The sequence below is a fragment of the Trachypithecus francoisi genome, unplaced genomic scaffold (assembly GCF_009764315.1).
Source record: "Trachypithecus francoisi isolate TF-2019V2 unplaced genomic scaffold, Tfra_2.0 Contig00245, whole genome shotgun sequence".
Classification (NCBI taxonomy): domain Eukaryota; kingdom Metazoa; phylum Chordata; class Mammalia; order Primates; family Cercopithecidae; genus Trachypithecus; species Trachypithecus francoisi.
This window is the reverse complement of record NW_022680524.1, coordinates 105,097-131,243: the sequence shown is the minus strand read 5'-3', so window position 1 is coordinate 131,243 and position 26,147 is coordinate 105,097. Positions and strand designations below refer to the sequence as shown.

General features: G+C 45.0%; 1 protein-coding gene across 1 annotated transcript; it reads left to right on the top strand.

Annotated features, from left to right (window-relative positions):
* Positions 1–612: 612 nt before the first annotated feature.
* On the top strand, positions 613–26,147 carry CHST7 (carbohydrate sulfotransferase 7). Its single transcript, XM_033207656.1, has 2 exons — positions 613–2,536; positions 25,516–26,147. Exon 1 carries the CDS (start codon positions 1,045–1,047, stop codon positions 2,503–2,505), a length of 1,461 nt encoding a protein of 486 aa, XP_033063547.1. The 5' UTR covers positions 613–1,044; the 3' UTR covers positions 2,506–2,536; positions 25,516–26,147.

Genomic DNA, 26,147 nt, shown 5'->3' with positions numbered 1-26,147 from the left:
TGAACAGAGCAAAATGTATCTTTTTTGGTTCTGTTTTGAATTTTAGTGACTCTGGTCTTCATCTGCCTCTTGGACTTCCTGTCCCTTTTCCATCTATCCTTGGGTACACGTTTCTCCTTACAGGTCCTTTTAAACACCAAGCTCCGGAGAAAGGTCACCATTCTACCACTTTGATTCTGTAAATGTCTTTTGTTCATAGGTGTCAGCATAGGCTGGGTAATACTGTGGTAACAACCCCCAAATCTCGCAATCCCAGGAGGTACATGGGTACTGAGAATTATTCACATTTTACAAATAACCAAACTGGACCCCAGAGTATTGGTAAAATGTGCAGAGCCCATCAGCTGGTGAAAAACCCTAAGGAACGCAACACTTAGAATTTCACAAAGGCTAGTCTTTATGAAATGTGCTGCGTGAATGCAGTAGTATCTCCAACTCCCCTGGACCACTCTGCCACATGCAATCTTGTATCTTTTACTCCAGAACTCAGTAACATCCACTCCAGGGCTGATGGGGGCGCTGGATGTAGATAGTAGCGAGTGGTTATCCGCCTAGGATAGCGATGGCTAGGCAGGGGACATAAAACAGAAGAGGCAGTGGCCTTCTCCGGGTGGGGTCTATGGAACTTTACTGGGTACATTCTGTACACACAGGTCCCTCCTTTGCCTGAAATATTGATGAAGACTTCATTACGGAGGGTTTGGGGAAAGGTGGGGGTCTGGCTCGGTGAGCCCGAGTCCCAGCCCCGCTACAGCCCCGCCCAGATCTGGCAGAGCCGTGGGCGAACTCAGGCGGGCAGAAAGGCGGGGCGGGCGGCTGCCAAGTCGGCCAATAGGCGGCTCTCCGGTGGCTGAGCGGAGAGGGCAGGGGCGCAGTCAGTAGCACCACCGCCTTCCAAGTTTCCCCTCGTGGATGCGCGGCCCCGCGGCTCTGCTCCTCCCGGCACAGAGGGGCCGGGAGAGGCCATAGGAGTGGACCCAGGACGGGATTTCTGAGGAACGGGAGAAAACTGGCGCCCGACCCGCTCTGGAGGGTCGGTGAACGATGAAGGGCCGGCGGCGGCGACGCCGAGAGTACTGCAAGTTCGCGCTGCTGTTGGTGCTGTACACGCTGGTGCTGTTGCTCGTCCCCTCCGTACTGGACGGCGGCCGCGACGGGGACAAGGGCGCCGGGCACTGCCCTGGCCTGCAGCGCAGCCTGGGAGTGTGGAGCCTGGAAGCGGCGGCGGCCGGCGAACGCGAGCAGGGCGCAGAGGCGCGGGCCGCCGCGGAAGGGGGCGCGAGCCAGTCCCCTCGGTCCCCAAGCAACCTCAGCAGCGCTGTCGGGGAGGCGGTGTCTCGCGAGAAGCAGCACATCTACGTGCATGCCACCTGGCGCACCGGCTCATCCTTCCTGGGCGAACTCTTTAACCAGCACCCGGACGTTTTCTACTTGTATGAGCCTATGTGGCATCTATGGCAGGCGCTGTATCCGGGCGATGCCGAGAGCCTGCAGGGCGCGCTGCGCGACATGCTGCGTTCGCTCTTCCGCTGCGACTTCTCCGTGCTGCGGCTGTACGCGCCGCCGGGGGACCCCGCTGCGCGCGCCCCGGACACGGCCAATCTTACCACGGCCGCCCTCTTCCGCTGGCGGACTAACAAGGTCATCTGCTCGCCGCCACTGTGTCCTGGCGCGCCCCGTGCCCGAGCCGAGGTGGGCCTCGTCGAGGACACCGCCTGCGAGCGCAGCTGCCCACCCGTGGCGATACGCGCCCTGGAGGCCGAGTGCCGAAAGTACCCGGTGGTGGTCATCAAGGACGTGCGCCTGCTCGATCTGGGCGTGCTGGTGCCCCTGTTGCGTGACCCAGGCCTCAACCTGAAGGTGGTGCAGCTTTTCCGAGACCCGAGGGCGGTGCACAACTCGCGCCTCAAGTCTAGGCAGGGACTGCTGCGCGAGAGCATCCAGGTGCTGCGCACCCGCCAGAGGGGCGACCGCTTCCACCGTGTGCTGCTGGCGCACGGCGTAGGTGCTCGCCCCGGGGGCCAGTCTCGCGCGCTGCCCGCCGCACCGCGCGCCGATTTCTTCCTGACCGGTGCGCTCGAGGTGATCTGCGAAGCCTGGCTGCGGGATCTACTTTTCGCGCGCGGTGCGCCCGCCTGGCTGCGGCGCCGCTACCTGAGGCTGCGCTATGAGGACCTGGTGCGGCAGCCACGCGCCCAGCTGCGCCGCCTGCTGCGCTTCTCCGGGCTGCGCGCGCTCGCAGCGCTCGACGCCTTCGCGCTCAACATGACTCGCGGCGCGGCCTATGGCGCCGACCGGCCCTTCCACCTGTCAGCGCGCGACGCCCGCGAGGCGGTGCACGCCTGGCGCGAGCGCCTGAGCCGAGAGCAGGTGCGCCAGGTGGAGGCCGCCTGCGCTCCAGCCATGCGTCTGCTCGCCTACCCTCGCAGCGGAGAGGAAGGCGACGCGGAGCCGCCCAGGGACGGGGAGACGCCGCTGGAGATGGATGCCGATGGCACCACGTAGCCTCCCATCCCTGTCCCCGGCACGGATCCGGGTAAGGTGGCCGGGGCAAGGCAGGGACCGGGACTGTTCTTCCGGGAGCCTGGAATGGCCTGGGGATGGGAAGTGTAGAGGGGAGGGTACCATCCTGGATCCCATCCTATCAGATCAGGTCCAAGAGGATGGGAAAGTCCTGCTCGTAGAATTTGGTAGATTCATCGGAATCTCCAGCTTAGCCTTGTGCCTCCTTAGAGGGAGATCCCGAGATGAGAGAGGATATTTAAGCGTGATTGAGGTGGAAGCCAGGTCTCCGCACTCCCATTCCCCGATATGAAGTAGGAGGTTTCAGAGGGCTGAGGAGAGTAGAGAAGGTTTGAAATAGTCATAATGAGCCGTGAGACTGGGAGTTGACATGTGGAGTATAGGATTTCGGAAACCATTTGAGGTTGATGATTATGGAGTTATCTTGATGCCAGTTTGTCCTGTGAGGAGACTTTGCAATGGTGTTTACAGGCATAGAGAAAGCCAAAAGCAGAGAGTTTGGTAGAAAGGCATTGATTCTAACCCTGCCTATCCCTAATCTTTCTGTTTCATTTTTCTTCTGTTTTATGCGCAGGCTCCAGGGCTTTTCTCCTGAGTTTCCAAGCATGCAGGCACAGTCAGGTGGCTCTTGCAACACTTCTTGCATATTGTGTGTCGCAGGCGCTTGTGTAGTGAATAGACTTGCTTTCCTCTGGCTCATATGCGCTTCTCTGTCTCCCCTCCCCCTCCTTCCCTCTCCCATTTCCCCTCTCCCTCTCTTCCTCCACCTCCCCCTTCCCCTCCTTCTCTCCCTTCCCCCTTCTCCCTGTAGCTGGCGTTTGCAGGATATGTGACCATATCCCATTCACATCAGCTTCCTCTAGTGTCGACAAGACCTCAGGGGTGGGCTGTCCCCCACTCCACCCCATCCGTTTGACAGATAGAGCCTTCAATTGGCAGTAGCAGTTTGTGACTGCAGGAGGAGCTTTGTGAAAAGACACTGCCCCCTCTTTTTTTTTGTTGTTTTTTTATTTTTGTTTTTTCTCTGCATATCTGAAGATGCTAAAGTGCTGAAACAGTCTCAAAATGTGTTCCGTGTGGGTCAGTGTATGGCCTGAGGAAAGGGTTTGCTCTGCACAGTGCTGACCATAGGAGTCAGTGACATGGGAGTGTGTTTCCCCAAACTTTGTGTGAGCTGGAAGGGTGCCGCCTTCTGCACTGTGCGGTCAGTCCAGAGGAGGAGGAAAAGCAGTGCTGGGTGGGCGGAAGTGAGTTAAGTTTCCATTCATTATTTTATAGTGTAATTCAGCATTCCCCTGAGATGAAGCTCTGAGGACAAACGTTGAAGATATAATGAAGAGGGACTTTGTTGTTGTTACAGAACCAGGGTTTCAGAGTGATTTCAGAAGCTGGCTAACTAATTTTTCTCCCAGTAATCAAATGGTTTTCTTAGTCAGTTTGTGTAATTGCTAGGAATTCTGTGTTCTTTCCTGATATCCAGAGTGATGGAAGGTAAGGCACAGGGTGACTTGTCACATCTTAACAAAAACATCCTTTCATCTGCTGATCCTGTATTTACAGATGCAACAGTAATTGTCCCTAACCCTTCTTCACAGGCCTCAGGGAACTCCTCCCCTGGGCGAATGCTGTGCATTTATGGCTTTAAGACATGACAATCTCCCAGAAACTTGTGCTTTTTTTTTTTTTTTCATTTTTGCTAACATCTATTTGAGTACTGGCTGGGGTGAGGCATTAAAGAGAATAGAGAGGAGGGTAGAGGAGAGTCTTTGCCCTCTAGGAAGTTAGAGTCTGTGTGGGTGACAGTGACTGTGAGGGAAGACACTGGTGTTGCTGTTTGGAAGGCCGACGGGGCTTCCTTTGCAGGCCTGCAGGGACATCTGGGAGCAAGCTTTAGGCTCTTCCAGACTTTAATGACTGAGTCCTTCCTCCTGCATTGGGCACTTAGCACCAATCAGTGGATTGATTACAATGCTTGTATTATTGGTTCCTAGGAAGATAACGTTACTGCCAACGCACTGATGGGTTTTCCAAAAGTTTGTCACGCTCTACTCTAGAGAAGGGAGGAGAAGGGAGGAGGATGGATCCTTACCAAAAAAAGGCTATGTGTCATGCACTGAGTTAGGCATTATACATATATCATTTATATCAGTTTTCCAGATGAGGAATTCGAGACTCAGAGAAGTAATTTGCCCAAAGTCATACCTGGGCTGGTGAGGGTGGAACAGTGTTTGGTGTTGGACTCCACAGCTCATAATCTTCTCTTTTATACCTCACCTGCTCCCCACCTTGGCATTCCCTGGCAGCACCCCGATACTCCAGCCAGGCTAGTATGAGGTGGAAAACACACTCAGCTTTATTACTAATATGTCCCAACCACTGAACAAATAAAATATCCCTGAGCTGCCAACAGTGCCTACACTGAAAGCCGATGACTTTACAGCCATCCTCCCCACAGGGCATCTCAGGATGCCCTCGGCTCATCTGAGGAGAGAGACCACATGTGTATTAACCTGAGTAACTTCTGGATGGTCCATACCCAATGGCCAGGATTTGGCAGTGAGGGAGTCAGTGAAATTTTTTCTGGTCTGGGTGAGGGCCGTAGCACCCTGAACCAAGTCACCAAGGACCTAGGCCCTTTCTCTCTTTTACACCTTGGCTTTTATTCACCAGCTTATCTTCCCACTGTCACAAGATGGTAGCCACAGCTCCAAGCATCACATCTTCACACAATGACACAGGGTTATTAAAATACAAAAAGGAAGGAAGCTATCTAGCCGTTAGGGGTGGAGGGGTTTTCCTCCTGCCATGCTCTTTTTTTTTTTTTTTTTTTTGAGAGGACGCTCTCACTCTGTCACCCAGGCTGGAGTTCAGTGTTGTGATCTTGGCTCACTGCAATTTCCTCCTCCCAGGCTCAAGTGATCCTCCCACCTCAGCCTCCCAACCAGCTGGGCTCACAGGTGCATACCACCACATCCACTCTGTCACCCAGGCTGGAGTGCAGTGTCATGGCTCACTGCAGCCTCAACTTCCCAGGGTTAAGCAATCCTCCCACCTCAGCCTCCCAAGTAGCTGGGACTACAGATCAGGTGCACACCACCACTCTATCTCATTAAAAAAACATTTTTTTTTTGGCAAAGATTGGGGATGGGGCGGGGAGTGGGGGCTCTCACTGTGTTGCTCAGGTTAGTCTCATACTCCTGAGCTCAAGCGATCTGCCCGCCTTGGCCTCTCAAAGTGCTGGGATTATAGATGTGAATCATTGCACCCAGCCTTGATAAATTATAAAACCTTTCCCAGAACCCCCTTTACCAACTGACTTCGCTTTACATCTCATTAGCTAAAACTGGGTTACACAGCCTGTCCTAGCCCAATCATTGGTGAAAGGGAATGGGAGCATTGTGATTGGCTTAGACCAGCGGTTCTCAGCCGTGACTGAACATTACATCACCTGAGGAGCTTTTTTATTTTATTTTTTGAAATGCCAATGCCTGAGCTCCACCCCAAGATTCTGATTTAAGTAGTCTGGAGTGGAGTTCCCAGACCCGGGCACTGGGATGTTTGAAAAGCTCCCCAGATGATCCTACTCTATAACTAAAGCTGAGAACCCCTGACTCGAACCAGTCATAGTTCATCCGCTGGGCCAGAGGGGACCAGAAGGCTGCCACCGGAACAAGATCAGGATGGGGAATAAAGGGATGTCAATGAGCACTGAACTGCTTGCTACAGTAATTTATGTGAAAGAACTTGGAGCTATGAAGTGCCAAGCAGATGTGGAGTGTTATTATGGAAAGGGGAAAATGTCCTCAATTATACACGGGTCCATTTATAACCCTCTCACATGCCTTCAAATGTTTTGTTGTCTGTAGCTCATTATCTAATAATCCATCATTGTACACTATCTGTCACTGTTCTGAACAGACTGATGTGCTATCCTATCCTTTTCAGCATGTCTCCCTTTAATGTCTGCCCTTGGTAGGTCCCAAGGTTTCATCCCGCTAGGCATTTAAGGCACCTTGATCTTTGCCCTTGACATAACATATGTATCCTTTGAAAGAAATTAGGAAAGAATGCAAACACCCTGTAATTTGAACCCTAACAATTGGGAAGCTTTCTTTCTAAAGAAATCATGTAACAGAAAAAGAAATAATCAACCACCACCAAATCATTTTGAAAGTCCTTCTATTTTAATCAGGAAACTGGGCCCTAAACATTTTATATAGGCTTATGTATAAATATCACTGAGGCCAGGTGCAGTAGCTCACACCTGTAATCCCAGCACTTTGGGAGGCTGAGGTGGGAAGATCGCTTGAGGCCAGGAGTTCAAGACCAGCTTAGGCAACATAACGAGCCACCCCCTCACCTTCTCTAGAATTTTTTTTAAACTAGCTGGGGGTAGTGGCGCACATCTGTAGTCCCAGCTACTTGAGAGGGTGAGGTAGGAGGATCGCTTGAGCCCAAGAAGTCAAGACTGCAATGAGCTATGATCGTGCCACTGCACTCTAGCCTGGATGACAGAGCGAGATCCTGTCTCAAAACAGAAACAAATATCACTGAAAAGTGAAGCTGTTGCTTACACACAGACTGCTAAAGAATGGGCTTTTTTTTTTCTTTTTTTTTCTTTTTTTTGAGACGGAGTCTTGCTCTGTTGCTAAGCTGGAGTGCAGTGGTGCAATCTCGGCCCACTGCAACCTCTGTCTCCCAAGTTCAAGCAATTCTCTTGCCTCAGCCTCCCGAGTAGCTGGGACTACAGGTGCGCGCCATCCTGCCCAGCTAATTTTTTTGTATTTTTAGGAGAGACGGGGTTTCATCATGTTGGCCAGGATGGTCTGGATCTCTTGACCTCGTGATCCACCCACCTCGGCCTCCCAAAACGCTGGGATTACAGTTGTGAGCCACCGCGCCCGGCCCAGAATGGGCATTTTTGAAACATTGCTCCTATATAGAATTTCTCATTCAACAAAATTTCTTCAGACTCCTAATAGAATATCAACCTGGGTGCTAGGTTTGAGCCAGAGAACTGGAAGTTAGGATGGTGTGTGTGTGTGTGCACATTTATAGGTACCTGAGTAGCAGGGCTGCATAAGGTGTGAACAATTTTTTAAAACACATCCATGTCCAAATCATTATTGCTGCTTGTGAGGTTAATGCTACCTTTGATCAAGGCATTCTCGGAGCTCCCATTTGGGCCTGCCTTCCCTGGCAGGACCCCTCAGCTAATAGATATGGTGTTAAGGAAAAGTCAAGACTTGTCAAGTCTGATGAGTGAACAAGGAAGGAGGCTGGTCCTACAAAGCAAGGGGTGGACATAAAGTAGTAACAGTCATTCCTTGCTTTCTATATGAAGTCAGTTTTTGAATTATGGCATGGGAACCCAGGCATCAGGGCCTGCCTCTCCTGGTTACTACTTAATTGACCTTTGGCAAGTCCCTAAACCTTTTCAGCTTTAGTGTTCTTACCAATAAGAAGAGGAAGTCAAATTAAAAGGATTTCCAGGCCAGGCGTGGTGGCCCATACCTGTAATCTCAGCACTTTGGGAGGCTGAGGTGGGCAGATCACTTGAAGTCAGGAGTTCGAGATCAGCCTGAGCAACATAGTGAAACCCCGTCTCTACTAAAAATACAAATATTAGCCGGGCGTGGTGGCAGGCACCTGTAGTCCCAGCTACTCAGGAGGCTGAGGCAGAAGAATCACTTGAACCCTGGAGGCAAAGGTTGCAGTGAGCTGAGATTGCGCAATTGCACTCCAGCCTGGGTGATAGAGCCAGACTTGTCTCCTAATAATAGTAATAATAATAATAATAATAATAATAAATTAAATAGGGCCGGGTGCAGTGGCTCATGCCTGTAATCCCAGCACTTTGGAAGGCTGAGGCAGGCGGATCACGAGGTCAGGAGTTTGAGACCAGCCTGACCAACATGGTGAAACCCTATATCTACTAAAAATACAAAAATTTGCTGGGCATGGTGGCACGTGCCTGTAATCCCAGCTACTCAGGAGGCTGAGGCACGAGAATTGCTTGAACCCGGGAGGCGGCGAAGGTTGCAGTGAGCTGAGATCGCGTCACTGCACTCTAGCCTGGGCGACAGAGTGAGACTCTGTCTCACAAAAAAAAAAAGAAAAAGAAAAAATTGTAGAAATAATATAAGCATGTAGTAAAAAAAAAAAAAAAAAAAAAATATATATATATATATATATATTTTTTTTTTCGAAGCAGAGTTTCGCTCTTGTTGCCCAGGCTGGAGTTCAATGGCACGATCTTGGCTCACCACAACGTCCACCTCCTGGGTTCAAGCAGTTCTCCTGCCTCAGCTCCCGAGTGGCTGGGATTACAGGCATGCGCCACCACGCCCAGCTAATTTTGTATTTTTAGTAGAGACAGGGTTTCTCCATGTTGGTCAGGCTGGTCTCAAACTCCTGACCTCAGGTGATCTGCCCGCCTCAGACTCCCAAAGTGCTGGGATTACAGGTGTGAGTCACTGTGCCCGGCTGAAAATAGAATTTAACAGGATCGAAGTTTATAAAATACCTGCCAGTCTCACTTCCTAGAAGCAGCCACAACATTTCTTGTGGTATGTGTCTAGAAATGTTTTATGCAAATTCCAGCAGAAAAATATAGCCTTTTTATACACAAATGGGATTGAACTCTATTTATTGTTCTGCACTTTTTTCACTTACTGCTTTGGAAATCTTCCCATTCATCTTCTTTTTAATAGCTATATTGTATTTCATGGTAGGAATGTATTATAACATATTTAAGTAGTTCCTAGTCCATACTGTAGGGCATTTAATGTTATAGTTTTGTGCTCTATTTCATTGCATTTCTAGTAGGGTCCTTGTATTTGCATACATGTGAGTATATCTGTCAGAAAAATTCCTATAGCAGAGTGACCTTATATAGCAAATGGTATATGCTTTGTACATTTTGAGAGGTAATGTTCTTCAAAGTCAGCCAGCATTCACTACCACCAGCAATTTCTTGGAGCTTCTGTTTCCCAGACTTTCAACAACATGGATTTGATTTCATTTTTTCATCTTGGCCAGTTTGATGAGTGGAAAATTCTTGCTGCTGGCATCCTGGCTCTCTCTGACCCTACAGTTCATCTCTGATGATGAGTGATGGCCTCATACTTTGGGTTGTAGTTACTAAAACACCAAGATGAAGTCAACTTCTTAGCCCTTCTACAGTCCACATGTATTTGGAGAGTGTTATTTTTGTGATTATTTTGAAGAAATGGATACATTTTGCTATAAAAATTATCCCTTTAGAAAACCACACTTCCACAGGACATCAGGTTTTAGCAAGGTTCTTGTTCTGGTGGCCTTCTTCTGGTACTGTTGCAGGGGATAGTACTTATTGACTCGAGCATCAACAATTTGGGGACCCTATCACTGGAGAAATTAGGCTGATTTTAAATAAGGTTTAACCATTCATACATTTTCTCTATATTCCTGAGAGTCCTGTTTGTGGTCTCAGCAGGGGAAGGGCAGAAATGCCCATTTGCAGTTTTGAGGCAGGATTCAGACGGTTTTCTTTTTTTTCTTTTTTTTTTTTTTGAGACGGAGTCTTGCTCTGCTGCCCAGCTGGAGTGCAGTGGCCAGCTCTCAGCTCACTGCAAGCTCCGCTCCCGGGTTCACGCCATTCTCCTGTCTCAGCCTCCCGAGTAGCTGGGACTACAGGCGCCCGCCTCGTCGCCCGGCTAGTTTTTTGTATTTTTTAGTAGAGACGGGGTTTCACCGTATTAGCCAGGATGGTCTCGATCTCCTGACCTCGTGATCCGCCCGTCTCGGCCTCCCAAAGTGCTGGGATTACAGGCTTGAGCCACCGCGCCCGGCCTCAGACGGTTTTCTAAGAGGGTTTTTTTGTTTGTTTGTTTTGTTTTGTTTTTAAGTCTTGGCAGAGATTTTCTTCCCATGAATACAAATGTAATATAAATAGTTGGGAGTGATGCTTTTGAGAAACATTTACAAACAGCTGGTTTAACGTTCTTCAGTATGCTTTGTCTCAGCCTGCCCTCAGCATGAACGAGCCAGAAAATAATGAAACGAAAAAAACTAAACTGGCCTCGCTTTTTTGTGCTGATTTTCCAGTTGAACAAGGTGACTAATAAATGAAGCCCTCTGTTTGTGAGGTCTCCTGGCTCTCAGCCTCTAGCTTCATAGTGGAAATAAAAGGAGCTTGCTCTATTGAAAGGGACATTTCTGCTGAGGTGCAGTATAAGATAAGAATAGTAGGGACTAAGAAACAGCTCTGGCTCAAATTCAAGTACACAGGCAAGTGGGAACCGTTTGGGAATTGAATAGGAAGCAGTTTTAATTGGAGAAAAGTTGTGGAGCTCAGTGATGTGTCTCTAATTGGAATCCTTCAGCTTTGCTCCCCAACCCCCTTGGCACCCTGGCACCAAGCCAGTGGCCAGGTCTGACATTTTCTGCAGCTGACCTTGTTCATAATTAAGACCACCCTGCTGGATGCTGAGAATAAGTTAGAGCATCAGCTGATGATAAATATTTTTAAAATTTTGTTATGGATACATATTTGTATATGTTTATGGAGTACATGTGATTTTTTTGTTACAGGTACAGTGTGTAATGACCAAGTCAGGGTATTTGGGGTGCCCATAACCTTGAGTGTTTATAATTTTTATGTATAGGAAGATTTCAAGCCCTCTCTCCTGGCTATTTTGAAATATACCATACATTGTGTTAACTGTAGTCACCCTACTTTGCTATTGAACTTAGAACTTCTTCTAACTAACTGTATGTTCATACCCATTTAACCAATCTGTCTCCACGCCAACCCCTGCACCCTTTCCAGCCTTCTGGTGATCACCATTCTATTCTCTACCTCCGTGGGATCAACTTTTTTAGCTCACATCTGAGTGAGAACATGCAATATTTGTCTTTCTGTGCCTGGCTTATTTCACTTAACGTAATGACTTCCAGTTCTTCTGATGGTGAATATTTTTAAATTCAGAGATTAAGAGACTGTGAAAGAGGGCCACCACATTTGATTTCAATGATGACTATATTCTGTGCCAGCAGATTCCCCTCCCATGAAATGGACGGGAAAGGAAGAACTTTGCTGCAGAGTCACATTCTGAAAATAGCCACTGAGGTAGACACGTTTTGCTTATGGAATCGAAGCCCTTTCTGGAGTGTTAAAAGGTGCCTTGGCTGGGCGCAGTGTCTCACACCTGTAATCCCAGCACTTTGGGAGGCCAAGGCAGGCAGATCACCTGAGGTTGGGAGTTCAAGACCAGCCTGACCAACATGGAGAAACTCCGCCTCTACTAAAAATATAAAATTAGGCCAGGCGTGGTGGCTCACGCCTGTAATCCCAGCACTTTGGGAGGCCAAGGTGGGCGGATCACGAGGTCAGGAGATCGAGACCATCCTGGCTAACACGGTGAAACCCCGTCTCTACCGAAAATACAAAAAATTAGCTGGGCGTGGTGGTGGGCGCCTGTAATCCCAGCTACTCAGGAGGCTGAGGCAGGAGAATGGTGTGAACCTGGGGGGCGGAGCTTGCAGTGAGCCAAGATCGCGCCACTGCACTCCAGCCTGGGCAACAGAGCGAGACTCCATCTCAAAAAAATATATATATATAAAGATATATATATATATATATATATATATATATATATATATATATAAAATTAGCTGGGCGTGGCGGCACATGCCTATAATCCCAGCTACTCGGGAGGCTGAGGCAGGAGAATCACTTGAACCCAGGAGGCGGAGGTTTTGGTGAGCTGAGATGGCACCATTGCACTCCAGCCTGGGCAACAAGAATGAAACTTTGTCTCAAAAAAAAAAAAGAAAGAAAGAAAAAAAAGTGCCCTGAAGATGCAGGGTCCTTTCTGAGCCAGTAGTCCAGTAAGAAGTAGAAGTCTGGCCTGAAATCCAAATGCCTAGAGGGAGTGCTTGTTTGATTGATATCATTGGGTCATGGTATCCAGCAGGTTGGAGACCAGGAAGCCAACCTAACTGAAGGTCTGAAGCGTGTAGTTCTGCCCTGAAATAGAACATCACAGAAAGCTCTGTAAGGTATGCGGAATGCAGCCATGATCGAGACTGTGAGTTCTTCAGTAAAGACGATGAAGTGAGGAAAGTTATAAGCAGCTTTAGGAGGGAATTCAGAGGTTAATTGAAGAAGTCATTACATCCAGACAGATAAGGTAGACATTAGGAAAAATTGTACCAGAGCTTTGAGGTCACTTTTCCCATGACTGACACCATACTTTCTCAAAAAGGACTCTTTACTGCCTCAGAGACATTATAGGAACAGCAAGCCAAAAATGCTAAAATCAACATAATATTTTTAAAATAGGGCCAACTGGCAACCAGCCAAGAACTGACATATGTTAAATATACAGATTTTAGAAGTAAGAGGAGTAGATCTGTCTCTTGCTATAATAAAGAATATCACTAACATGGATGTAATAAAGGAATACAATACATTTTTCAGGCTCTGCAAACAACAACAAAAAAGTTCCTCTTTGTTGTCTTTCTGCACCCTCCTACTTTCTCTTTCTTTTCTTTTTTCTTTTCTTTTCTTTTCTTTTTTTTTTTGAGACAGTCTTACTCTGTTGCCCCGGCTGGAGTGCAGTGGCGTGATCTGGGCTCACTGCAACCTCTGCCTCCCAGGTTTAAGCAATTCTTGTGCCTCAGCCCCTGGAGTAGCTGGGACTACAGGCATGCACCACCATGCCTGGCTAACATTTATATTTTTAGTAGACGTGGTTTCACCACGTTGGCCAGGCTGGTCTCAAATTACTGACCTCAGGTGATCCGCCCACCTTGGCTTCCCTAAGTGCTGGGATTACAGGGGTGACCCACCACTCCTGGCCCACCATTTTCTAGCTGCTAGGAATTACAGAGGGCATTTTGCAAAAATGAGATGATTGGCCAAAAACATACACATCCCTCACAAAGAATAACAAAATTCCTAACATTATTGAGTGCCTTTTAAAATAATTTTACTTCATATTTATTTACATATTTATGTATTTATTTATTTTTGAGATGGAGTTTTGCTCTGTTGCCCAGGCTAGAGTGCAGTGGCGCGATACCGGCTCAATGCAACCTGTGCCTCCTGGGTGCAAGCGATTCTCGTGCTTCGGCCTCCAGACTATCTGGGACTACAGGCACCTGCCACCATGCCTGGCTATTTTTTTTGTATTTGCAGTAGAGACAGGGTTTCCCCATGTTGGCCAGGCTGGTCTCGACCTCCTGACAAGTGATCCGCCGGCCTCGGCTTCCCAAAGTGCTGGGATTAGAGGGGTGAGTCACCACACCCAGCCATTTTTATTTTTCAACAGTCAAAGGGGAAGAGAAATATCTGAGCTCAGGAAAAATCCATGTCTTGATCCTAGGTGCGGCAATCTCCAGCAATCCTATAGACTGGCCTCCATGATCCAATGTCCTATGCCAACACGAACCTGCTGTAGGCCATGGAGCCACTTGACTCCCACAAGACCATGGACAAGAAAGGCTAGGAAAGGGTGGAACAAACATACCGCCTCACTCTGCAGGGAGAGATACCTGCAGTGATTAGCTAGAGTTTGGCTGGTCCATAGATTCTGTACACTGACTAGCCATTCTAACCTGGGAATCTTAAAACTGATCAAGGGCAAAGAATGAGCCTTTCTGGGTAGTCCCAGTGTGGGGGTAGGGACACTTCAGCTGCTCATTTGACTGATAACCCCCATGGGGACCAAATGGCAGCCTGAATTGCAGATCTAAGCTCCAGGTCACTTCCAGCTCTGTGCTCTCCCAAATCCCTTCCACCTTCACTTAGTGGATCGCAAACATCTGCAGGTGACCTGTCCAAATATGTATTATCAAATACTGAGTCAGTTCCTTTATTGGAATTGGGAGCAACTTTACTCACAAAAGCAATTAGGTATGCCAACTAAATTTATATCTTGGAGGAGCTCAATGAAAGGAAAAAACAAAAGTCAACTAGGCAAACTCAGCTGTTTCCAAGTTTTATTAATACTGGTTTGGTGTGCATCGATATGTTCTCAAGTGAGCTCAAAAGTTTGGGAAATTTTTAGCTGGGGTGTGGCTATCATAAAACTGGAGAGATGTTATTACCTTATTCTTTTCTAGAGTAAGAGGAAAAATAATGCCCATTTAATCTTTGTGCTGGCTGACTATGGGCTTGAATGACTCACATGGATTCAGATTTTACATTGAATTCCTCCCACGGCGGGAGTGTGTGTCTCTCAGCTCTCCACTGGGGCCATCCAAGTCCAGGCAAGTACTAGTTTCTCCCCTCACTCCCCAGTCCAGAGTTTTGTCTTTTTGTTTTTGTTTTGTTTTGACTCAGCCTCTGTTTCTTTTTAAACCTGAGTGGAGAGTTGTTTCAAGTTGAATACGACTGAAACTGTTATTGACTAGTGCAAGTATAAATAACTAGCACCCCATGCCACTGTCACATATTTTTTTTCAGATTAAACGTCTGGAAATTATGAATAACACTTAATGCTGTTCAAAGTACGTTTCCAGGCTATCTAGGGGTACAGTTATATTAGCAAACTAAATGTCTCCTATTACATTTTGCTTTGGAGTCACAATGAGGGAATGTACTTCGAGATTTCTGCTATTTCAAATATTATTTTAACATTATCCCTAAGCAGCTCCCTTAAAAAACAACTTAATGGTGCTATTGTTGTAAACATTGTCACTCATTTCCGTTTTCCTTGGCACTGTAGTTGCTAATTTGAAGTGAAAACAGGAAGGTTAAGAAAGCTTAACCTGGGTTAACAGATAAGCTTAGATATTAACATCATCCACAAAGTGTGGTTTCAGTTTAGGATGCTGGGAGAAGACCCCATAAGAACACAGCCCTTGCAAAAGATGCTCCAGCCCTTCCTTAGCCCATTTGTTCTGGAGATGTCCAGGAGGAAGGCTGTTACAATAGGCTGGAAAGTCATCCAGCCGGTGATAACAGGAGCTGCTGAATACCCGGAAATCTCAGCTCTCTCAAATGCTAAGCGCCAGCACCAACTTTTAGCATCTGTGAAGTCGTTTTGGTGGTCAACCCAGGGTGCCTCACCTGGCGCAAGTGTGTGGGCAGGGACAGGATACCTCGGAGTCCAGTCACAGGCACTTACGTTCTGGAGGCAAGACCAAGAAAAACTTGAAAGGAAGAAGAGCAGGCCCAAATGACAAATGCAATTCAAGGAGTAGAAATGAGGTCCCCGTGCAAGTTCCCAGATTCATTTGGGAGGCCCTAGGCTCATTAACTGGCCTGAAATGGGGGGCACAGGAAGGCCACTCAGAGAGCTAGAGCCGGTTGCAAGTTCATTTGCTTGAATCTTCTCCTCTCTAACTTTAAAGCCAGCAGGAAGTTGATTCATCCCCCTCCCCCCTCCCGGCTTCAAAGATTGAAGAAAGTATGATTAAAATGCTAAAAGCGTGTCTTCCTGAGTTATTCTGCTGTAGCCCCAGGAGCCTCAGCTGAACCAACTGCTTGCAATTCAGGCTCCATAGACCCAGAATGAACCCAGAATGAAGTTTCCCTTTGATGGCAATGAGGCTATTAGTAGGTAAACCAGCTGCAGTTAGGGCCTGGCTGGTCAAACACTCAAGGGAACTGTAGCAAAGGAGAGAAAATTACACCCACTCATTGGAGTATGACTTTCAATCTTTAATAAATAACCCATGCTTTTTTTTTTTTTAAGTGAAAGCCAATTCTTGAATTATCTGAATATTGAGGAATGACCTCACACTTCAATGTCACATTTTTTTTTTTTACAAAAAACCTTTTATGCGTGCTTTTCAAAACAATGGTGTATAAAAACCTTTGTAATTCTTGAGATTAATTGCATGAAGACAGTTTTTTTATTATGAATTTTCTATTACTACAGGATAAGTCTTTAAATAGTTCTGACTTAGGAATAAACAGAAGGGTCTATGATTGTTTCAGGTGATACAGAGAGTAGCAAACATTTTTATTCTCCCCAGATTCTGGGCAAGTGGAAACAGCTGTAACCAAGAAGTTTAGCAGCTTAAAATTTAATTTTTCCTTGTCAGACATCTAGCAGCTGAAAAAAAGGACAAAACTAGCTACTTGGTAACTGCAGCTGGCTGGTAAACTGAGGGTTTGGATTCTAAATATGAACCCAAAGATGAATATTTCATTGCTCCATATGAACAGGGCCCCATAATATTAAGAAGAGTTGGGAACTGGATTAAGAGTGAATTAAATTCTTAATCCTTGTGCTTAACGCCTGTAATTCCCAGCACTTTGGGAGGCCAAGGTGGGCAGATTACCTGTGGTCAAGAGTTTGAGACCAGCCTGGTCAACATAGTGAAACCCCGTCTCTACTAAAAATACAAAAATTAGCCAGATATGGTGGCCGGCACCTGTAATCCCAGCTACTCGGGAGGCTGAGGCCAGAGAATTGCTTGAACCTGGGAGGTAGAGGCTGCAGTGAGCCAAGATCGTGCCCCTGCACTCCAGCCTGGGGGACAGAGAGAGACTCTGTCTCAAAAAAAAAGAGTGAATTAAATTCTTAATCCTCTATTTAAGATACTGGGGACTTAAGAGTTTGAGGAAACATCACACTAAGAATTCATGGACATGTTTATGTTTTAAACACAACCAAAAATATTGAGAAATGGTAGGAAATTAGCCGATAGTTTACTTAGGGTCTACTTGGGAGCTACAGGTCTCATGAAGGTGTACGTCAGAACTGGAAGATATATAAGCATCCCTGACCTAGTTCAGGGACATTCAGGAACTAGAGGCCAACAAGGGGGAATAGGAACCCATTCCTAGTATGCAGAAAGAAAGGACCTTGTGAGGTTGCCCTGCCTGAATTAGCAGTACTTCATTTAAGTTCTTCAAATACCCCGGCAGCAGCAATAGTTCTTTCAGAGCACACGTCTCTCCTCCCCTCACCTTGTACTGCCAGCGATTCAATAAAAATATAAACCTGCATGAAAAGCAGCCTTTTGGGTAGATACAAAGATTTTTAATAAAAGGATATAAAAGATTGCTTATGGGTACAGAGGTTGGGCTGGTAGTACTCTCCGTAAAAGTTTGTTGGGAAATGGGATCTGACCTGGCAACATTTAGCACTTGGTTAAGTCATTGACAAAATCATCCTGAGTTACTGCCAAGTTTGTTTCCGGGTCTTTAAAGCAACCCAAGTGAAGAGCTCAACACGTTGTACAAAGAAACAATGCCATAGATTTTTTTTTTTTTTTTTTACTTTTTATTTTGAAATAATTATATAGGCTGTGTGTGGTGGCTGATGCCTTTAATTCTAGCACTTAGGGAAGCCAAGGTGGGAGGATTGCTTGAGCCCAGGAATTCAAGACCAGCCTAGGCAACGTAAGGGCATCCCGTCTCTACAAAAAATAAAACATTAGCTGGGTGTGCCTGTAGTCTTAGCTACTCAGGAGGCTGAGGTGGGAGGATCACTTGAACCCAGGAGTTTGAGGTTGCAGTGAGCTATGATCACGGCACTGCAGAAATAATATACTCACAGGAAGTTGCAAAAACAGCACAAGAGGTCCAGTGTACCCTTCACATAGCTTCCCCCAAAGGAACACCTTAAATGTAGATCAATATCAACACCAGGAAATTGACACTGGTGAGATCTAACAACAGACCTTTTTCAATTTCAGCAGTTTTTCCGTGTACTCATTTTGTGTGTACGTATGTGTATAGATCTGTGTAATTGTATTATATATAGATTTGTGTAAATACCACTACAATCAAGACACAGAGCTAGTCCATTAACACAAAAAACTCTCTTGTGCTACCCTCATTATCATTACATACCCTACCGTATCCCACCCCTTTCACTGGCAAACACTAATCTGTTCTCCATCTCTATAATTGTGTTATTTCAATAATGTTATATAGATGGAATTATATAATATTTAACCTTTTGAGATTGGCATTTTTCACTCAGTTGTAATCCTCTGGAGATTCATCCAGGTTGTCTTGTTTAATAATAGTTTGTTCTTTTTCATTGCTGAGTAATATTCCATGGTATGGTTGTACCAGTTTGTTTAACCCTTCACTCATTGAAGGGCATTTGGATTGTTTATTACGAATAAAACTACTATGAATATTTGTGTATGGGTTTTTGTGTGGACATAAATTTTCATTTCTTTAGGATTAATGTCCAGAAATGCAATTGCTGGATCGTGTGGAAGTGTGTGTTTAGTTTTATGAGAAACTACCAAACTGTTGCCCAGAGCAGCTGTACCCTTCTACATTCCCACCGACAATGTCTGAAAGATCAAATTTTTCTGCATCCTCACAGTATTTGGTATTGTCACTATATTTCATTTTATTTTTATTTTATTTTTTTGAGATGGAGTCTCACTCTGTCGCCCAGGTTGGAGTACAGTGGTGCAATCTCAGCTCACTGCAACCTCCACCTCCTGGGTTCAAGTGATTCTCCTGCCTCAGCCTCCAGAGTAGCTGGGATTACAGGGGTGCGTCACCACACCCAGCTAGTTTTTGTATTTTTAGTAGAAACGAGGTTTCACCATGTTGGCCAGGCTGGTCTGGAACTCCTAACCTCAAGTAATCTGCCCGCCTCAGCCTCCCAAAGTGCTGAGATTACAGGTGTGAGCCACTGCGCCTGGCCAAGATTTCTGTATTTTAAAAATGTATCTTTTTACTTTGATTTTACTTTAAGTTCTGGGATACATGTGCAGAACATGCAGGTTTGTTACATAGGTATACATATGCCATGATGGTTCGTTGCACCTATCAACCCATCATCTAGGTTTTAAACCCCTCATGCATTAGGTATTTGTCCTAATTCTGTCCCTCCCACTGCCCCCCACCCCTCAACAGGCCCCGGTGTGTGATGTTCCCCTCCCTATGTCCATCTGTTCTCATTGTTCAGCCCCAACTTATGAGAACATGTGCTGTTTAGTTTTCTGTTCCTGTGTTAGTTTGCTGAGATGATGGTTTCCTGCTTCATCCATGTCCCTGCAAAGGACATGAACAAGATTTATTTTTCAAGAGTCTTTTAACGATTCAATTTTTTAGTAGTTATAGGACTTTTCAAATGACCTGTTTCATATTGGGTGAGTTATAGTAGTTTGCTTTTTGAGGAATTGGTCCATTTCATCTAAATTGTCAAATTAATGGACGTTGTTTTTAGTAATTTTTTTTTTTTTTTTTTTTTGCCTTTTAATGTCTGTGGGGTCTGTAGCGTTGATACTGGTAATGTTTGTCTTCTCTTTTTCTATTGTCAGTCTTGATAGAAGTTTTTTTTGTTTGTTTGTTTGTTTTGTTTTGTTTTGAGACAGGGTCTCACTCCTGTTGCCCAGGCTGGAGTGCAGTGATGCAATCTCAGTTCACCCGCCTTCCGGTTCGAGCAATTCTCCTGCCTCAGCCTCCCGAGTAGTTGGGACTACAAGTGCTCGTCACCATACCCAGCTACTTTTTGTATTTTTTGTAGAGACAGGGTTTTGCCATGTTGACCAGGCTGGTCTCGAACTCCTGGCCTCAAGTGATCTACCCGCCTTGGCTTTCCAAAGTGCTGGGATTACAGGCATGAGCCACCATACCTGGCTGATAGAGGTTTTTTGATCTTTTCAACGTACCGGCTTTTTGTTTCATTGTATTTTCTTTATTGTTTTTGTTTTCAATTTTACTGATTTCTCCTTTTATCTTAATTATGTCCTTACTTCTGCTTGTTTTGAGTTTTTTAAAAAATCATCCAGTTTCTTGAGGTAAGTACGTAGATTATTGATTTGAGATCTTTCTTTCTTTCTCATGTATCTAGTGTTACACATTTTCTCTTAGCTTTACAATTTGATGTTGCATTTTCATTCAATATAGTTTTATTTTCAGTGAATTATGTTTAAGTATGTTCTTTAATGTTAAAATTTCTGGATAATTTCCTGCTATCGTTCTGTTATTGACTTCTAGTTTGATTACACTATGGTTATTTAATTTATTATTATTATTTCAATTTTTTAAAACATTTGTTCAGATTTGTTTTGTGGACCAGGATAGGTTCATGTTGTGAATGTTCCATGTATGCCTAAAAAGAATGCGTATTCTACTGTTAATAGGTGGAAGGTTCTATAAATGTCAGTTCAATTCTATTGGTTGATGTTACCGTTCAGTCTTTCTGTATCCTTACTGACTTTCTGTCTAGTGAGTCTATCATTTGTTGAAAGAATGGTGTTGAAGTTTTCAACTATAAATGTAGACTTCTCCATTTCTTCTTTCTGTTCTTTCAGTTTTTGCTTCAGGAAATTTGAAGCTCTGCTATTTGCTCTGTACATATTTAGGATTGCTATGTCTTGTTTGTGGATTGACTCTTTAAATCTTATGTAACATTCTTCTTTGTCCTTGGTAATTTTCTTTGCTCTGAAGTCTATTTTATCTAATATTAATGTAGCTACTTTTCCTTTCTTTTGATTGTTTGTATGGTGTATCCTTTTCAGCCTTTTACTTTCGACCTACCTCATTGCATTAGAAATTAATGGTAATGTTTTTAAATCCATTTTGCCAATCTCTTTTAGTTTATATATTTAAACCATTTATATTTAATCTAATTATTGATATTTTGGGACTTCAGTTTGATTTGTTTGTTCCTTGTTTTTATTCCTTTGTTTTCCTTTTCCTATATTGCTTTGAGTTACTTGAGCATTTTTTAGAATTTCATTTTATCTGTAGTGTTTTTGATTGTATCTCTTTGTATGTTTATTTTAGCGGTTTCTTTGAATTATACATAACTTATCACAGTCTACTGGTGTCAACATCTTACTACCTCCATTGAAATGTAGAAAACTAATCTCCATTTAGGTTCCTTTATCCTGCCCCTTAAATAGTCTCTTAAAATTTTCTCTACATATATTGAGAACCACATCATACAATGTTACTTTGTCTCAAGCATCAAAAATAATTTTAAACACTCAAGAGAATAGTCTATTAAATTTACTCATATTTTACCTTTTCCGTTGTTCTTTCTTCATGTGTGATATTTCAAGCCTCCTTTTATCATTTCCTTTCTCTGGGGAAGAACTTTAGCAATTCTTTTATAAAAGTTCTATTGACAACAATTATCTTAGTTTTCTTTCAAGTGAAAATGTCTTTATTTCACCTTCATTCCTGAAGGATATTATCATGGGATATAGAAATCTGGATCGAGGCCGGGCACTGTGGCTCACGCCTGTAATCCCAGCACTTTGGGAGGCCAAGGCAGGTGGATCACTTGAGGTCAGGAGTTCAAGACCAGCCTGGCCAACAGGGTGAAACCCGTCTCTACTAAAAATACAAAAATTAGCTGGGTGTGGTGGCGGGTGCCTGTAATCCAGTTACTCGGAAGACCAAGGAATGAGAATCATTTGAACCCAGTAGGTGGAGGTTGCAGTGAGCCGAGATCATGCCACTGCACTCCAGCCTGGGCGACAATGAGACTCTGTCCAAAAAAAGGAAAAAGAAAAATCTGGATTGGCAGACGTTTTCTTTCAGCACTTGAAAACTGTCATGTCACTTCCTTCTGACCCCCATGCTTTCAGATACAAAGTCCGTTGGCATTCATATTGTTGTTTCCATAATTAATGTGTCATTTCTCTTTAGTTGCCTTCAGGATTTTTTTTCATTGTTTTTGCTTTTCTGAAGTTTGAGTATGCCATGGCTTGGTGTAGATTTCTTTGAGTTTTTCTTCTTTGGGGTTTACTCAAGTTCTTAAATCTGTAAATTGATGTGTTCTGCCAATTTGGGAAATTTTCAGCCATATTTCTTTTTTTTTTTTTTTTTTTTTTTTTTTGAGGCGGAGTCTCGCTCTGTCGCCCGGACTGGAGTGCAGTGGCCGGATCTCAGCTCACTGCAAGCTCCGCCTCCCGGGTTTACGCCATTCTCCTGCCTCAGCCTCCTGAGTAGCTGGGACTACAGGCGCCTGCCACCTCGCCCGGCTAGTTTTTGTATTTTTAGTAGAGACGGGGTTTCACCGTGTTAGCCAGGATGGTCTCGATCTCCTGACCTCGTGATCCGCCCGTCTCGGCCTCCCAAAGTGCTGGGATTACAGGCTTGAGCCACCGCGCCCGGCCTCAGCCATATTTCAAGTAGTTTTTCAGTCTCTTTTTCTGGAACTTTGATGACATGCATGATAGATCATTTATTATGGTTCCACAGGCCCCTGAGGCTCTGTTTATCTTTTTTTAACTCTATTTTCTGTTGTTCAGATTGGATAATTTCTATTGTTCTATTTTTGGTTTCACTAAGTCCGTAGTCTATCATCTCTATTCTGCTATTGAGCCCATCCAGTGAGTTTTTCAAATTTTCATGATTGTATTTTACAGTTCTACAATTTCCATTTTGTAGCTTTTTTAAAAATTGTATTTCTTCGCTGAGAATTTCAATCTTTTCATTTGTTTCAAGTGTGTTGTAATGGCTAATTGAGGATGTTTATGATTGCCACTTAAAATCTGTTTCAGATAATTTCAACATCTGTGTCATCTCAGCGTTGGTATGTATTAGTTGTCTTCTCTCATTCAAGCTGACATTTCCCTGGTTCTTGGTTTGACAAGTGCTCTTTTTATTGTCCTGGACACTGGAAGAATTATCTTATGAATCTCCAAATCTTATTTAAATCTTCTATTTTAGCAGGCCTCCACTGACACCACACTGGTGGAGAAAGGGGCACATCACCTGGTTACTGCCAGGTCACAATGGCAGTCCAGAGATCCTGGCTTCCCACTAGGGCTTTGCTCACAGGAGAGGGGATTTTTTTTTTTTTTTTTTTTTTTTGCTTGGGTCTGTCTTTTTAGAGTGAACCTTTCCCTATCCTTTGGCTAGAGGTAAGAGGCTTTTTTCAGGGCCTTTTTGTGTGTGTCTCTCACAATTGGCATTTCTGGCTTGCTGGCTTCTTTAGCACACAACATTCAGGATATAGAGGCGGTAAAACGAAAACTCAGGGTCACGGTATTCCTCAGTTGCCAAGGTTCCCAGTCAGTCGGCCTTCTTCTCTCCGCCCTTCAGACTCTTATCTTTGTTTTATACATAATATTTGGAGTTTTTAGTTATACACTTTGTGAGAGGAATAAGGAGAAGTGCATGATTCCATCTTGTCAACTAGAAGTCAGCCCATCTGGCCAGGCGCAGTGGCTCACATCTGTAATCCTAGCACTTTGGGAGGCTGAGGCAGGCAGATCACCTGGGGTCAGGAGTTCGATACCAGCCTGGCCAACATGGTGAAACCCCCTCTCTACTAAAAATACAAAACTTAGCTGGGCGTGGTGGTGCATGCCTGTAATCCCAGCTATTCGGGACGCTGAGGCACGAGAATCGCTTGAACCCGGGAGGTGGAGATTGCAGTGAGCCAAGATCACACCATTGCACTCCAGCCTGGGTGGCAGAGCTAGACTCTGTCTTAAAAAAAAAAAAAGTTGGCCCATCTGGAAATTGGTTTTTATTAAAGACTGAAATTTGACATGGTGGCTCTTTCTTTATGTAAGTAACCTGTTGTGGAGGCTAAAGTAACTCCATCTTGGATGCTAATCCACTATGTTGACTTGTGATTAACCTTGGTTCCAGGAATGCCTCTGAGATTTCCAGTTCATCTATTGTTCCTTGTGTAAGAGCACATCCTTACCATAAATTCTGCTCTTAGATCAAACTGCTACTCATTTCCTCTGAAGCATGTGTACCTTTTCCTTTGGTATATAATCCCTGGGTCTGGGGTGGGGGCTAATGGCATGGAGATCTACCTGCCTTGTAGCTGCTCAAGACCATTACTTCTGTCCATAAGTTCCCCGATAAAATCACCCTGTGATAACAAGCTGGACTTCTCTGCCTCCTTCTTTGGTTTCTCAGCCCCTTCTGAGTTTGGGGGTCACTTTGCATATATAGCCCTTTAATGAAACGTGTACTAGCAAAATACTAAAGATTTATAGGAAGGGGCGGGGCACAGTGGCTCATGCCAGTAATCTCAGCACTTTGGGAGGCCAAGGCAGGTGGATCACTTGAGGTCAGCAGTTCGAGACCAGCCTTGCCAACATGGTGAAACCCTGTCTCTACTAAAAATACAAAAAATTAGCCAGGTGTGGCGGTGCACGCCTGTAGTCATAGCTACTCAGGAGGCTAAGGCAGGAGAATTGCTTGAACTCAGGAGGTGGAGGTTGCAGTGAGCTTAGATCATGCCACTGTACTCTAGCCTGGGCAAGAGTGAGACTCCGTCTCAAAAAAAAAAAAAAGACTTATAGAAAGGCCTCAAAGCATTTATGAAATTAGCTTTTCCTTAATGCTTAGTGTGAATCTTTATTGCACATTTTAAATCATCTTGAAACTGCCTTTCCCAAACTTTGCATTAGTAGTTCTATTAAGCTGATGGACAGTTTCACTCCATTAGAAAATGTCAATTTGGTACACATCCAGGATCAGAGGAAGGATCACAGGAGAGCAAGAAACTGGTGACAGGACTAGTACAGACACACTGGAGTCAGCCCACTTTCCACTGCTCACGTAGAGTGACACAAGCAATGTGTTTAAATGAAAGAAGAAAAAGTTCAGGTGCCACAAAGGTAGAAAGCTGGACTCACTGCCTGTCTGCAGCCTCAGTTGTACAGAATTTTCAGTTGCTGTTGGCATTTTGCACATATGAACTGGTACATGAGTGAAGAATGGATGGGTACATGGTTGGTGCCTAAAGGTATGGCTTCAATCCCAATTCCTCCCACACGCTACCCAGAAGGTCCCAGAAAGCCCTGTTCTCCTCAGCAGGCGCTCCACAACAGCAGCTACAGAAAGCACAGCCATGCTAACAGAGGCGCCCTCAGAGTTTTCCCGTCTTCACCCTCACCCAGTGACCTCTTGGGTCATTTTCTCCTGGTCTGTCTTCACAAACCAGAAATGATTGCTACTGATTCGGTATGGGTTTGGAAGATTATAGGTTGCTGATTTAAAAGGACTTATGTTGTCAGGGTCCAACAGACTTTCTTTCCGGGGATTTCTGTGTTCTGAAGTTCAGACATCCTTTGTTCCTTCCCTTCCAGGTCAGTCACCATGAACTGGGGCACTCGGCATGCTACCTCAGCACTGGAGAAGCAGCGCTGTGGAGGCAATCTGTCACACTGTCAGAGTCTGGGAGTTGATTTGCTACCAACTGCTGTGCAATTCTGCTGAGCAGGAATATCATGAGCTGTTCAATAATGACGGATGCATTGGTTGAGATGAAGTTTCCAGTAAGGAAATGACAGTGCAATGTGGATATTTATGGCCGTAAAATAGGAAGAGCTTAAGTTCCCAGGCTGAACCTGCCACTGCTGGAGCCATTTCATTTCAACAAGGCGTCCTCACAACAAAGAAGAGATGTGATTTGGTACCATTTCACATCAGCAGGTGTCTGGACAAAAACATCAATGTGAATAAGGGCCAACTGCAGTCCTGTCTATCTTGATTAAATTACTTAATATTAAATAATAGGTCTGGGCAGTATTGTTTTTAACCTGACTCATCCAGCTGTCCTTCAAATAGCTCTGTCTACCCAGAACTGACTTTTAAAAAGTAATTTTTCTCCCTGAGCTGGGAGAACCCTAATGAACTGAAACACATTTTTACTTTTAAATTTTTCTATCTGGCGTTTTTGTAATTATACTATTAAATGACTCTGGAGTCATGTTAATGA

What these genes read in the sequence shown, in the direction of transcription:
- CHST7 (XM_033207656.1), top strand. Translation starts at nt 1,045, where the DNA reads ATGAAGGGCCGGCGGCGGCGACGCCGAGAGTACTGCAAGTTCGCGCTG.